Below are 15870 nucleotides of genomic sequence, written 5' to 3' on the forward strand. Positions count from 1 at the left end.
TAAGGTAAGCTGGAAATGAGAGGATTTAGACAGAGAGAGAGGGACACACTGAGAAAGAGAGAATGAGAGACAGAAATAGAGAGAGACAGAGAAAAGAGACAGCGAGATGTAGAAAATCTAAAATCTAGACAGAAACAGGCAGGTTGCTGTAAGCCTGCATGGCCGTACTTGGGACAGGAGTATTAGATTAATACTCAGCGGAGCCATTAGTTGGACTGGAGGATTTCCCCTTCAGCTCCAATAGAGGTGATGAGAGCAGGACTAGATGTGTTGGTCAGGTAGAAGAGAGAGAGAGAGAGACGGACTGACAGACTGAGCTCACTGTCTGACCATAAATGAGGTTTTGGCTCGACTTTAAATTAGACTTTCGCAAGATGGAAGAGTGCCAAAAATTTACAGAGGTAACTGTGTGTGTGTGTGTGTATATGCTTGATTATATGGGGGCTTGAGTATGTGAATGAATATATGTGTGTGTTCATATGTGTGTGCATCAAGCTGGTGTTAAAAGACATTGTGGTAAACTGAAATAAAAAAATTGAAACCTAAACTATCCTGTCTTCTTACACAATGTCAAACATACACGTCAAATGTTTTTGTTTTCGTCTTTTTGTTGAATTCTGGTTTGGGCTATTGTTACTGAACACTGATTGAAAAATGTATGTAAATACATTTTAAAAATAATTGATTATGTATTGTTTGTATTACGCAATACCTGTTGCAAATACATGCAAAGTACTTGTTCTGAACTAATATTACACCTTTAAAAAATACCATTGCTACAAAAAAATACTAAAACTAGAACTGAAACTAATTAAAAACTTTTAACAACTAAAACTACAACTAACAACTAAAAAACTAAACTTAAAAAAAACAACAAAAACAAAAAATAAAAAAAATTGTAAAAAAAAAAAAAAAAAGAAAGAAAAGAAATTGAAAAACAATATAAAAATAATAAATACTATTGACAAATCCAAACTGTAATAACCCTGGTCTGCATGTTTGTGTGTGTGTGTAAGAGAGAGTGGGCATGTATTAGCTTTGATTTATTTTCCCTCTTTATTCATAAAATGAATTCCCATTGTATTTGCAAGATGCTTTGGCAATATTGTACATGCAGCATTCATGGCAATAAGTGAACTGAAACTCTCGACCACCTGATCTCATCTACTTCACACACTGCGCTGTTGAGTTTGAGCTTATCCGATATCTGAATTCAATCTTTCATCTCATTCGAATCACAGCTTAATTTGGAGTAAGGGAGAGAACATTTTGTTTTGGCTCGGGCTCCAGAGCCAGTCATATCGTACCTGGCTGTGGACCAGATTTTTTTTTTTTCTTCCTCCTCCGTCCCGTTTCCCCTCCGCTCGGCACGGCGACCTCACCTTTCTGCCATGAAGTCGGCCAGACGCTACTTCATCTGGCAAATTGTTGTGGTTTAGATGATATTCCTGATCGCTGAAACATACTGTTTTTCCCCTTCTTGCTCTGTGTTCTTTTTTCCAGTATTTGCCGTAGAAAAGAACTTACTTCTAATTAAAATGACCTGTTTCTAATTATGCTGTTTGTTATTGTGGACTGCGACCAGGACAGTGTGTCTGTGTGTGTGTGTGTGCGTTTATGTGCTAAGCATACATTCATATTTGTATGCGTAAGTGTGTCTACCTGTGATGGTGTGTAATAATGATGCATGTGTAAATGTGTGTGTGTGTGCGTGTGTGTGTGTGTGTGTACTTGTTAAAGTGGTAAAGTGGTTTTTATTTTGTCTCCATTTTTGTCACTCAGCCTCATCACTGTGGTATTTCTGCACTGCACGTCCCACAGATCACCTGTCAATCAAACAGTGTGGGCGGAGCTTGGACTCCCTGTTGATGAAGTTTGAGTTTCTCTTGTCTTTGTCTCTTCTTCTTCTTCTGTTGATTCCAAACCAGAAACATAAAACAGACACCACTACCAGACACCAGCTGTTTAGAACAGACAATGGAGAAGATTTCATTATCGGTTGAGTCACCATCATGTTATTTCAATCAGTGATAGAAAGTAACAAGACATTTATTTATATGAAAGTGTTGCAGATTATGACTTTATATGTGTGTGTGTGTGTGTATGTGTGTGTGTGACAATGCCAACATGTTCAGCCAGTCTGGTGCCAGTGACAGAATGGTGGAGGCTAGCAGTGAGTAAATGGGTGGCAGAGGGAGGGAGGGAAAGAGAGAGGGAGGGAGTTGGATGGAGTAGGATGTGCAGGATGGAGTGGGTCAGCGCTGTGTGCATCCATCGACACATCTTCTCAGGGCAGAAACTGTTATGACTGGTTCAATCAGGTGACCAATCAAAAAAGAGAGGAGGCGGGTCGATTTGAAACGTCAAGCAGGACCGTGACGGGCGGAGCTGGCATTGTCAAAGAGAGAGGTAAGTTAGCTAACACAAATGTTTTTTTATTTGTAGGTATTTCATTCACAATTTATGAACTTTCCTGTTAAATTGAAAGAGACAAGTGCTCAGGTGTAGCAGTTTGCTGACTACCGTATTTCCTCTAATATTGGCCCAGGCCTTTATTTACCTCAGCTGCAGAGGGTACCAGGCCTTTATTGGAAGCAGGCTTATATTAGAGACAGGCCTTTATTTCTAATTCCCTCTGTTTGATAAGTATATTTGCTCGTATTTTAGTACGAAGCCTCCTTGTTTTCTGCTCTGCTTCTGTTGGGGTTCGTTAGGTAGCCGTTTTTTTGTTACTGCGACGCATTACCCATAATTACGGTAATCGACGACGGCACGCTCCAGAGACTTCCACCGGCCGAGCCGTCTTGTGGCATACTGCCATCTTGTGGCACTTGTACATTACTACAAACTACAGTTACATTATATAACAGGCACCAGGAGTTTACTGGTATCCACCGTTGTTTTTTCCTTTGTTTTTTTCCCCGGCCTGTATTTGGAGCTGGCCTTTATTTGTTTGTGTCGACCACGGCCCCTGAGTTTTTTTCAGTACAAAGTCCAGTCCTTTAGGCTTCAAAAAGGGCAACAAAATGTCCATAAATAAATGTAATAATTTTATAACCTTTTGGGTGAACTATTCCTTTAAGACATTGTGCTCCTTTCATGAAATTTCAGGAGGTCAAGATGGTCATTTTCCGCAGTGAGACAGACTGAAGGAGAGGTGGAGTGTTGAACAGAGAGATGGAGGAAAGGGATGTGTTGATGGGATGGTTGGCAGCAGGGAAAACGTTGCACCTCTCTCTCTCTCTCTCTCTCTCTCTCTCTCTCTCTCTCTCTCTCCCTCTCCCTCGTTTTGTGCCTTCCACCACTGCGGCTCTCAGCTGCTCGATTGATTTAGATTAAAGTGGACTGGCCAAACAGACTGAAGCAGCCCAGTTGTTGTAACTATGGCTCCAGTGGCTCCGGGGGAACCGGGCACGTGGAGTAGCAAGGGGTAATGTTTGTTTGTTAATGCCATATGTGTGTGTGTGTGTGTGAGCATGTACAGTATGTGTGTGTGTCAAGTTTCCAGATGAAGTTAGGGTTTATGTTGTTTGAATTGGCTCATACATCATGCTACCAGCCCATTATTGCTGTGGTCCACCATCTGAACCACATATCTCCCGCTCTTTATTTGCATAAACTGGTCACTGGTACTTTCAGAAATGCTGATTACAAATGGTGCGAGAAAAACTGGAGCTTTGCCTATCGATGCTAATTTGTTCTTTTCATTTTCTTGACCGCAGCACCACAGTATCTGGGATTTTGAAACACGCTTATTAGCCTTAATAACCACACAGAAAAACCTGTAAAAAGCAGATTTAGTGTTGGTGTAGGTCCATTTAGTAATGTTATAAATAAAATGTAGCCTCATAAGGTGGATTTGTTTTCAGTTTCGGTTACTGTGAAACTGTCTTGTCTTTAGCCCTAGTCTCTACTCCTCATTCTGAGTTGTAGCTTGAGAAGAGCCAGCTCAGTTAACCTGAACAAACTGTTAGCTAGCTAACTAGCCAGCAAACACACTGTTAATGTGAACATGCTAACGCTAGCTGCTAGCTAGTATGCTAATCTCTGAATTCTGTCAGGAACGTTTTATTCTTATTTTATTTTTGTAAAGCACTTTATAACCATGTTTAAATAAGTGCTATATAAATGAATGAATGAATGAATGAATGAATCAGATGTGTTAACAACAAGACAGTGATGGTTAGCTGACCAGATACTATGGTTAGCTAGCTAACAAGCTGACATTATCTAAACACTAAATCAATCACGTATTGATAGTATGATGTCACATGCATTTTCTACTAATATGGTGCTTTTACCATATACACAGCTCATTGGCTGTGGCTGTCATTTGATTATAATCACCTGCCAATTTATTAGAATCACCTGTTATTTTCCTACCAAGATGGCTGTGTGGTGATGGAACTGAATTATAGGCTGTCAGTGGTGAAATGATCAGTTCCCAGTCAAAAACAGCACAGAAACGACGTATATACATTTCTGTTGAAAATGCCAAGTTTAGACACGCAGCATGCTGTTCACAGTGTTGCTCAAGAACTGAGGACCTCCAATATGGCCGCCAGAGGGTGTGTTACGTCACCTGAAAGCCATCTATAATGTTAAAGAAAGGGCTATCTGCAGTACTGATGCAGATAAACACACGAAGGCAGACTTTAACAATGACGACCAGTGTAAACTATCTAGACTGAACTTCTAAGTTGATTTCTGTTTTTGAAGTGAGCTGAAGACGTGTCACTGGGCTCATTCCTCATGACCCCTGGGTAAGAGGGTGGACTCTTTGTTAGAGAGACCGCCCTGTAATAGAAAAGTCACAGGTTCGATCCTTGCAATAGCCATGTGTCATGTCGAATCGTCCTTGAGCGAGACGCTGAACCCACTCACTCACTGTAAGTCGCTCTGGATAGAAGCATCAGTTAAACGCAAAGAAATGTAAATATAAAAGCATGATGGAACAGGATAAAGAAACCCTAGACGCTGATTTGTGGTCAGTTCTTCTACTTTCTCGCTGATGATCGAGGATTGGTATTTGGGACGGGGAATCTGCTCCTGTTTGAGCGGTGGGTGGGTGTTGGGAGTGCATATGGAAGTCATCCACCACACAGATCCATTTTTCATCATCACCCTCCTCTCCTGTCTCCAGTGTAGCGCTGAGCTCCTAATGGGACTCTGTTTGACTGATGGGCCGCTTATTCGCCAAATGCTCTGCACACTTTTATCCTCATCAGACCCTCCCAGCAGCAGGGGTCCAGGACCGGGCCGGGTGCTTTAAAGTGTCTGGCAACTTCACACACTGGCGTCTCCAACTGGCAGCGAGAGGTAACTTTTTGAAAAAATTTGGACTTTAATACCCAGAAATCCTGTGATGCTTTAGACCAAAGGAAACCAAATGAGACGAGAGAGGACAAGATCTAACGTTGGAGAGTCCAACTTTCTCTGGACGGAGCTTTCTCTGGACTGTTTCTATCTTGCTATTAAGTTCCTCACTCGCTGTGTGTGGAGAGGATTTCCCACCAGTGACAAAACCTGACAAAAGAATTTAATTTGGGCAAAGGCGAATCTACACAGTCTCACTCAGTGGGGATGGGGCGCTCTTCTCTGTTGTAGCCTCACTTTATGATTTAGGCTGATAAGACGGATGTGTGTTTACATGAAAATATGCCTAGCGCAGCTTTAATCGTCGTTTAATCGGTTGTTTCTCAGAATTTGGCTATAATATAGATCGTTTCAATCCTATTGGGGGTTTTACATTTCACTGCCTCAATCAAATTATCTAATGGTTGAAAATTAGGCAGTAGCCTGCATTTTGCTGAGCCAGAACTGACTCTTGTGTTACTACATTAGTGGTGGAGCTGACTAGACCAGTGATTCTCAACCTTTTTCATATCAAGGACTAGGGGTCCACATTAGAGCCACAGACCTCCATTTGATGAGATTTTGTCTCTTGGACCCAAATCTGAGAATATTTTTATTGTCATATAAGGATATGATTTTGTCCAGAATCCCATGACTATCTGTATTGTAGGTAGAGAGATAACAGTGAAACTATGATCAAAACAGTCATTCTTCTACATTCTCTCAATGTGTTAACTTCTTGTAAATGAAATAATGCTGAAGTTTAACAATTCATCAATTTGCTGGGGACCTCCTGGAACCCCCTCAGGGACCCCTGGTGGTCCCCGGACCCCACATTGAGAGCCACTGGACTAGACTCTTGGGGCTTGCATATCCAAAAGGCCACCAATCTGTCAGGAACAACCATAATGTGTTTTTGTTCATTTGGATTCCTAAAAAGTTGTAATTTTGTAACCTGTGGTGTGTGTTGGACACACAGAGCGCTACTTTAACTTTAACTGGCTCAGTGTGACCCAGGAGTCTCTATCTGACCTTTGACCTGGTGGTAGCTTTTTATACGTGATATTATGTGTGTTTTCAGAGTGTGGTGGCTCTGACTCTTGCTTGTAATGTTGGTGATTTAGGAATCTAAGATTAATCTATATAAAATGCCTTAGATGAGACTTAAATGCCTAAAATATAAATGTCTGAACGTTGGATTTGTAGTTTCCTGCATCTTTCTCTGTCTGTCCGTCTTCCTCTCCTCCCTCTGTCTCCCCAGAAGACACTTTGTTCATTTCCAAAACTCTACATATCCAAAAAGGAAGTTCATCACTCCATATCTCTGAAATATACTGTAGAGGCTCCAGTCTATTGAAGTGTTATTAATCCGTCAAACAAGAACTTACGTTACCCGCTATCCTTCCAACATACCATAATTTGTTTAATTTTGCGTTATCAATCATTTCGTAAGTGTTGGAGTCATGTTTTCAGATGGTCGATATTTCATTGTGGAAAAAAACCTTTCTTTTATGTTATGTGTTTTTTCCTCTCCGAAGACAAAGACAGTAATTCCCAGTGACAAAAAAAAAAAGAAAAACAAAGAAAAATCACGGCCAAGGCTCTTTATCTTTTTGGCTTTTTGCTTTAGGCAGATTGTGGTTTGTTGCAAAGCCTCCATGAACAATCTGAGACAGGCAGGCTCATTTATAAATAAGTCCTTCAATTGCTTGGAGCTGGCACAAGAAGATGTGTGTGTGTGTGTGTGTGTAGACACTCATAGTGGAGGAGGATTTCGAAAGTGTTTATAGAACTGTGAGCGGGCCAGACAAGGCCGAAAGAAGAAGAGGATCTTGAGTTACAAAACCACAATGCTTGTTTGAGAAGAAGCTGATAACAGCTCGGTTAGACTGCAATTACCTTTTAATTAATGACCAAAAAATCTTTTACCACAGCCAAACCTGATTTGATAGACACACACACAACACACACACACACATACATGCATGTACGTGTGTGTGTTGGGGCGAGGGTTGAGGCCTGGCATGGACCAACTACTGCTGTTTGACTTCTCTTATGGATAATTACATTGTAGGAATGTTTATCACCGAGCCGCCATCAGATTGCTGAGCAGCTTAGCTCAAGTTTCCTCTCTGTGAAATCTCCGCTGACTGACGATCTTTCCTTTTTATGTTTATTTCAAACATGCAGAAAACGTGCTCGAACTTGCGATTAGGACGGCGTGATAGTTTCATCCTCATCCAAAGCTGCTGTTCTGGTTAAAGAAAATGACCCCGAACACTCAAATTGATGTTTTAAGACTCTTCTGTTTTGGTTTTAGATTTTAGTTAAACGGGTTAGGGTTAGGGTTAGGGTTATATTCTCCACTTTCCAGTGATTTATTTTGTGTCTTGAGGTCCATTCAAAGCTGTGTGTGTGGTGTCATGTACCAAAAACACTCTCAATCCATTTTGACACGTTCATTTTCCAGCATCTCTCTGAGCCTTACCAAGAACAGGCTGTTCCTGTTGCTGTGTCTTTAAGGCTCATTAATATTAATGACCCCTCTGTTCCGATTGGCTAACCGTCTCAAGAGTGAAACGTGAGACACTGCGGCCCGGCAGCTACAGGTAGGGAAAACTCTCCGGTAATAAACAATGACAACCGCTCAACTGCTTTGAAAAAAACACTTTGTTAGTCTATTATTTCTTACAAAAATGATAATGAGCGAACCTTTGTGACGCCACAAAGTTACAGAAGTCCAAACGGCTCGTTTAGAGGCTCGCTTTTCTAATATGGATTGTGTGGATTTAGTTGGCGACCGTGCGTTTTGATACTTTCACAATGTTTAGATAGACCAGACTTTACACCATATGGAACCTTTAAAGTACAGAGAAAGAGAAGCAGGAGAATAAGGGAATAACAGCAGGAGGGAAACAAGACTCCAGACAGTGAAGATGACTGAATTTAGGCGATGGGATGTGTGATGTATGTATTCTGTCAATCTCAAAGCCAAAACCAACAGGGAAGACACCGTCTTCTCCACCCTGCTTTTGGTTTTCTTCCCAATGTGCAGGGAGCTTGGCAAACTCTTACAGGATATCAGTTTGAGCATAAGAACATTAACACTCAATATGCCTTATATGTGACAATTTACATGCTTTTGTCAAATTGTTTTTTAATGCATTTAATAGTAATATTATTTGCAATGTGGCCACAAGTGCACAGCATCTTATTCTTTTACACTGGAAACTTTACATGTTGGCGGCTCTAAATGTCAGCAAGAGGTAACTAGAGACTGTTTGAACTTCAATACCCAGAATTCCTGTGCAGTGAGGTCAGTAAATGTCACACAGCTCGCTCATGTTTACCAACCAGACCAGTCTGTGATGCTTTAGACCAAAGGAAACCAAAGAGACGAGAGAGGAAACGATCTAACGTTGGTGAGTCCGGCTTTCTCTGCTGCTGTGTAGGAGACAATTTGGATGTCATTCTCGGAGAAGTGCAGAGAAGTGAACATACCTGACACCAGGATATTATTTGGGCAAATAGGGAGAATCTACAGCGTCTCAATTAGGGGGAATGGGATGCTCTGATAAAACAGCTTGATTTTTCAGCAGCTTTAAAGTTTCTTCAACTGCCCAGCCAAAATATGTTGGTTTGTTGACTTAAGAGTTGCCCTCCATCCTCTTATCCTCCTCTGACCTCAGGGCGACTAATAATGACTCGTCATTTTCAGCAGCCTCTCTCCTCTGTGGGACAGTAAGGGAGTGTTGGTGCAGATGGATTCGGGTCTCTGTCTGCCTGTTACCGCCTCTGTAAATCAAACTTGGCAAATAAACAGCTTTCTCTTTAACCAAATATGCAATCTCCCCTCTGCCACTCTGTCCATCATCAGCTCATCATGATAAGCACTGATAAATATATAAAGAAATAGATGTAGGTCTCTGTTGGCTGAAACCCAATTTGCATCACTACTTGCTCTCATAGCCATTCTGCTATGGCTCGTTCCTGCCAAATCAGTGGCATTTTGGGCATGCAAGTCAAGAGCCTGGAATCAACACGGTCAATCAGAAGTAATGTAACACTAAGGTCAAGTCTGCAGTCAGCTCCACCTGTCAGAAGAAATGAGAGGAAAAGTTCGCAGCTCGGCTGGTTTGGTCCAAGATGGCGGTACACCCGTTGCCTAAACTTAACCGTAAAAAAAACCCTCAATTTTTAGCTGAAACTATCAATGTCTGAAACTGCAAGTCATTTTTGCACTTTCAGATGGACATGAATTCTGCATATCTATTATAAAATTGAAAGAAATTGGTATTAAATGGCCAAAATGTTTGATCAAAGACACTTTGGATTTTCAGACCTCACTGAAAATGTTGGTTTATGTTGTTAAATTCCTGAGGAGGAGGCAGGAGGAAAAGAGGAAGAAGATGACTTGTTGGTAAGAAAGGAGAGTGAGACAGGCTGGTAGGGTGATCTAAGGGGTGAGACAGGGGAGAGGGGTAGAGAAAATGTGAGACAGAATGTGGAAATATCTGAACCGAGTGCCGGGCCAAGACAAACTGAACATAAAACCTCCCAAATGGACACACAGCGTGTGATCCTTCATCGACACAACACAGAGCAGAGGACAGCAGAGGTGAGGAAGAACAAGATCTCTGGCTTTATAGAAAATATCATTCTCTTTCTAAAAATACTTTGTTCTGCCAAAAGAATCTAAAATATCTTGGAAAAAATGCCTCTATCTTACAAATACTCTTAAAAATGTCTATCTGTAAAAACTCTCTCTCTCTCTAAAACTGTCCTTCATCCTGCTCTCTGAATTGCTTTCTATCTAAAAATATCTCCAAAAACTTTCTCTCTCAAAAATCTAAAATATATTTTTTCTCTCTAAAAATTCTCTCTCTCTCTCTCTCTCTCTCTCTCTCTCTCTCTCTCTCTCTCTCTCATTAAACAAGGCCTTACTGCCTTTCATTACAATGATACACATCACTCAGTGGGGCATTATGCTGCAGTCTAGGATAAGTGTGTGTTCAGTGCAAAACGTGTGTGTGTGTGTGTGTGTGAGAGAGAGAGAGAGGGAGAGAGACAGAGAGAGAGGCAGGGAGAATGTTGGAGAAAAAAGATTTTAGAGACAGCCATTATTTAGAGAGAAAGGGGCACAATCACACACACACACACACACACACACACACACACACACACACCACATCATTAACCATACAGTAGACTGGGGTCATGCATGTGTTGCTGTAGCTGGTCCAAGACAAACAGTGCGGACGTCACGTGACGGACAGCAGTCTTGTTGTTTTAACGTCCGCCTCACTTGTGTTTCTGCCCCGGGACTCTGCCTGCCTGTGCTCCCAGGAGCGCTGGGCGGCCCGCTGCTCCGCTGGGACGTCCACTGGTATACAGAAGAAAGAGATGTAGAAGGCGGGTTTCATCTCCTCTCCCTCTGTGTTCCTGCAGACATCCTGCTGAAACTTGTTCCTGCAAAATCGGTGCCATTTTGGGGGATCTGAGTCCGAGAAAGTCTGCAGTCGGCTCCACCGATCAGAAGTAATGAAACACAAGCATCAAGTCTGCAGTCTAAGCGTAATGCATTCACTTGCTGTTTTTCTGAATCGACAAGATATCTCAAAATCCCAAGAGAAGCTCTCATTCCTACTTGAGAGCTCGATTTCATGGAAGCAAACATGTCCCACCTGTTTAGTTTAATCCAGTTTTATTTTGCTTTTGGTTTGAAACATTGGGAGATACTCGTGTCTTTAAGTAATATAGATGGTATTGCAACCGTAGGATACTCCGTGCAGGTGAGAGCAGGATTTTGAGGTATCTCGTTAATTCAGAAAAAACAGAGCAAACATTTTTTTTTCCATGACGAATTCTGACATAATTATCTCGTTAATTCAGAAAAACAGGGCACTTTTGTTTTTTTTTCTCAAGTGAATGCATTACACTTCCGTAGCAGTCAGGATCATATCTATATTTTACAGCAAAAACGTTTTAGGCCACTGTCACCCGTGTTTGTGGGGTGTTGTGTCAGTGTCCATTGTTAGTGTTCATTGTGCAAATTGAAATACTAAAAAGTCACATGTGAAGGCCCACATGTGCTCCTAAACACCTTGTTTTGGGATTGAAACCCCCCATACATACACACACATGCACACACACACACACACACAGATACACACACCCACACACATCTACCAAGATCACTTGATATAATCGCAAAGAACGTGGAACAAACAGAGAGAGAAAAAGGTTTTCCTGCTATCAACTCTGCTTTGAGGCTGTTGGAGACAGAATCAGCTGATTTTAGCCATCATCATGTAATTTGGGAAATGGGAGGGAAGAATGTGTGTGTGTGTGTGTGTGTGTGTGTGGTGGAGGTTGGGGGGGCATTATTTCCCTAAAAACGTTCTACATTTGATTTTTTTCCAAGGGTTCAAAATGCCAGGATTTAACCAAACGATATCCTGTTACGCTGTTGGCATCACATCCAAGCTTGGCTGGAACTTCAGAGTTCCTGCCTGCAGCTTCTTCTTGGTATTGTTAAGTGGCAGAGAGCGTCAAACACAAGAGATACAAACCGTGCCGTGTTTTTATTTTTAACCCTCTGTGGATCCAGGGAAGAGTTCCTCAGCAGGAATTCTCTCTTCATCTTTATTCTCACAGTTACACCTTTTCACACCAGGGGTTTTTTCCCCAGTCCAACCAGTTTATTTCTACTGGTGGAGCGGTTGGGGGTTGAGTGCCTTGCCGAAGAGCACATACAACAACATTTGCTGTTAAGGAAGTAGGAGGCTACCGGTGCAGCCACTCCTTACTCCATGGTTGCTGAACTACTCCGTACCCAGCTGTTAGGAAAATGGAAGTTTTTCTTATTTCAGTCGGCAGAAGAGTAATTTGGTTCTAATCAGAATAATCTGCATCTCACCTGTGTTTACGCAGGCCAGATGCATGAATGGGACACTTCTTCTACCACAGTAATGCCGAGTTCTCGTCATTTCAGATTTACCGTAAATACGAGCTGCTAACTGGGAGAAAAACCATTCAAATCAGCTTCCCAGTCCCAGTTACAACTAGGACATGAGTGGGTTTGTTGTAGATTGATTGATTGATTTTATTTGACAGTTTCATTTTAAAGACACCGGCTCTGCCAAGGCATTGAGTGCATACATAAAAGGAAAAAGTCAGGATAACACAATAAAGCCCAGAGGCTTATTTCCATTGTGGTCCCTTTGGGGATGGGGGGTGTGTAGGGGAGGGGTCAGGACGGCAGATCTGACATGGCAAGAATGACACAAAACATTAATCAAAACAATAATACAATATCACTCAGCAAGTTATTCACAGTATTAACAACATCAATCACTACCTCAGTGCTTCTTTGGACAATGCTTTGCATTGTCCAAAGAATTAAAAACTCTGTACATCAGAGATAAATACATCAATATATCAACATTACAACGCAGCCCGCTCAGCAGATTATATACAAATCTGGGTCTGTCCATAATAATTAAAATAAATAAGCTACATCAAAAACAAAGCAAGAAAATAAAACACCCAATTATCAGACATAATATCCTACTATAAATAACCTCTGAGCCAATTATTAAGTGCCAGCTTGAGTCTCTGACTATCAAGTCTCTAGTCTCTGATATCTCCTGCATTTGCATTACAGATTGCGGATGTGTGTCAACACCAGCATCAAACATGGCAGTGAATCCACCGACGTTGGTTTCCTTTGCTCTTTCAGAAGAAAATAATATCACTTGATTGTAAAATGCCTTATGATATCAAGGAGCACCATAACAGTTAACCTGACAGTCGCCATCTTGGATGTGGTCGCTCCAACGATTTAAACACATGAACACTCCTTTGTGGTAACAATGAAATGTCATTCTGCTTCTTCCACTATGAAGTGAACTTAGTATAAGAAAATTGGATGCAAATTGGATTGGGATGGAGGCTTGAGGGCGGGGCTTTAGGTTTGGGCAGGGGAAGAGTGAATTAGGCAGTTAATTGCTCTCTCTCTCTCTCACACACACACTCATTTGCTTAGTTTCCAGTTAAACCAATGGGGCAGTAGCTCAAAGAAGGAGAAGCTTGTGACTGGAAGGTTTCTTTTTGAATCCCTTGAGCAAGGCATTTAATACCCAACTGCTCCAGTGGAGCTGCTCCTGTAGAAGAAGCTATAGAAGACTATGTATACAAGACGTTGCTGAAAACAAAAATACATACTCCATCAACCTAGCCTGATATTCAGACTGAACGTCCATCTGGTTCCACTCCATTATTCAGCCCGAGATTTCCTCCTAGTTTTTTTTTTTCTGTGTGGGGGGGTTGATTTTCCCCGAACAAATCACTAGTGGCCAGAGATGTGGACTCGAGTCATTGTGACTTGGACTCGAGTCGACTGGAGTCACTGTTTTGATGACTCGAACTTGACTTGACAGAAAATAAAATAAACTTGAAAATAAACTTGAGACTTGACTTGAGACATGATGACTCGAATGACTTGTTTGTGTTCATTTTATGTTTTCAGTTTAAATATTAAATATAAAATATTAAAATGTTCAACGCTGTCAATGTTCACATTCCAAGTGTCTGTAGTGTGTAACGTTACCCGGTATGCGAGCGCACACTGGGAATGGCATCGTCCTGATTGGATGACGACCCTGTCAGTCAAGCTCCTCGCCAACTGACGTTTTTTTCCAACGAGAAGCACTCGTTAGTCGTTACACCCTCCCGCTCTGGACTATTTTGTATTTCTGGTGGTTACACACACACACGCACACACACACACACACACACACAGTATGATCAGATCTATGGATCAGATCAGATCATCATCATCATGGCGGCCGCCACTGTGCCAAGAGTCATCAAAAAAATTTTTTGCATGTGAAGGAAAAAGGCAAACTGCTGAATGCAAGACCTGCTCATCAAAGATTTCTGACAGCCAGAGTACAACATCAAACTTTGTTCATCATTTGAAGACTCATTCGGATCAGTAAGTGTCTGTGAGGGCTGATGTTAGCTAACATTAGCCAGATACAATCTGTTCTCTCACAACTCCATAGCTTGCTAACGTTAAAAAAAAAGTGACTTGACTTGGGACTTGACTTGCCTTAACTAAGGACTCGACTTGACTTGACTTGACTTGCCCAAGAAAAAATTACTTGGGACTTGCTTGAGACTTGGACCAAATGACTTGAGTCATATGTCTGCTAGTGACTGATCCGGCCGCTCTGATGTTACTTCAGTCTCACTGATGCTGCAGCCAGTCAGCCTCTACATCCATGGTTAGCCAGACATTTACCAATTGCACCAAGAATGTCTGTCGATTTTGACAAAAATATTGTTTTTGCAAAGACAATCTATTAAGGAGGTGATTTCGACAGGTCCATTCTGCCGAAACGCCAATTAAAAAACGGTCGCACGAATGGCTCAGACTTTAGTCCCGCCCACAAAGGCTCCGATTGGCTCGATTGTTTCTCCGAGCGAGAACAAGCCGTTGACGAGGGAAACACCGGACTCTCTGAAGAGCTGGAGGGATGCGATTCAGGAGTCCAGGCTGACCTCTAACCTTCTACAGATAAATAAAATAATTTCTGACAACTATGCACTGAAAGATGAACTGGACATTAGCAATCAGACCAGCACTCTGTCTGCCTGTCATCTGGCTACTGAGCTTCTATCGCATCACTTTGTCTGTCTCTGTCTTGCTCTTGTACTCTCTCGCTCTCTTTCTCTCTCTCTCTCTCTCTCTCTCTCTCTCTCTCTTTCTGTTTCTCAGATCTGCCATCTCTTGTCTTCTGACAGTGTGAAATTCCCTGCAGGCTTGGCAGAATCAGTGAGATTCCTCCCATCGGACATCTGCTCCGGCTTTCCTTGGCAGACTCATCTGGCAGGAGACTCAGCCATTGTTGTTTCTTTGTTCCAGCTATTGGGAGAGAAAATAGCGAGAGAACAAACAGTTGTCTACCGGGCCGTTGGCTGGCTGCTTACAGCTTACATCTTTTTTTTTTTTTACATTCCCATTTTATGTTTCAAGCAGTTGGCTGACGCTCTTACCCAGAGCGATTTGCAATCAGTGTAACAGTAGAAAAAGCTTTAATTCCTAAATCGTCAACATTACAAGCAACCAACAGTAAGGAGTGCGAGGGCCAGAGTCATAGCAGCCTGACAGTAGCTGTAACTAAATATTCCTGTGAGTTCAGAATGATTGTGTGAAATACTAGGAAAACAAACCAGATGAATAAGTGCTGACAAGAGTTGTAGTTTTTTTTTTTTACTTTAATGTAAGTGAATATTAGAGCGAATCAGTTGGGAAAATATGGGAAAGTTGATTTGACTGAGGAGGCCTTCAACTCTACCAGGCAATCCAAATGTTCCAGGTTCCTGTATTGGTGTTCAGACTAAAGAGCACAAAGGATAGGAGCGGAAGATCCTGTAAATGTCTAATGTTCTTAAAGTAATAATCTGAAACATTGTCATCTAATTAAATTTCTGTTGTGTTGTCTTTAT

The 15870-nt window shown here is 41.7% G+C and overlaps 1 protein-coding gene across 1 annotated transcript in view; it reads right to left on the reverse strand.

Moving 5' to 3' along the window:
* The window catches only part of LOC139658050 (bone morphogenetic protein 2-like), a gene marked incomplete at its 5' end in the record, with an annotated part of 29694 nt that overhangs the window by 12985 nt on the left and 839 nt on the right, over nt 1-15870 (reverse strand). The window contains 2 exons of the mRNA XM_071536076.1: nt 8774-8856; nt 10661-10824. Coding sequence (XP_071392177.1) covers nt 8774-8856; nt 10661-10824 — 247 coding nt within the window. The remainder of the gene's footprint in view (nt 1-8773; nt 8857-10660; nt 10825-15870) is intronic.

This window comes from Centroberyx affinis, unplaced genomic scaffold (assembly GCF_046629955.1).
Source record: "Centroberyx affinis isolate AG114_WGS23_722 - 3 ecotype Tasmania unplaced genomic scaffold, CSIRO-AGI_Caff_v1 ptg002821l_1, whole genome shotgun sequence".
Taxonomy (NCBI): Eukaryota; Metazoa; Chordata; class Actinopteri; order Beryciformes; family Berycidae; genus Centroberyx; species Centroberyx affinis.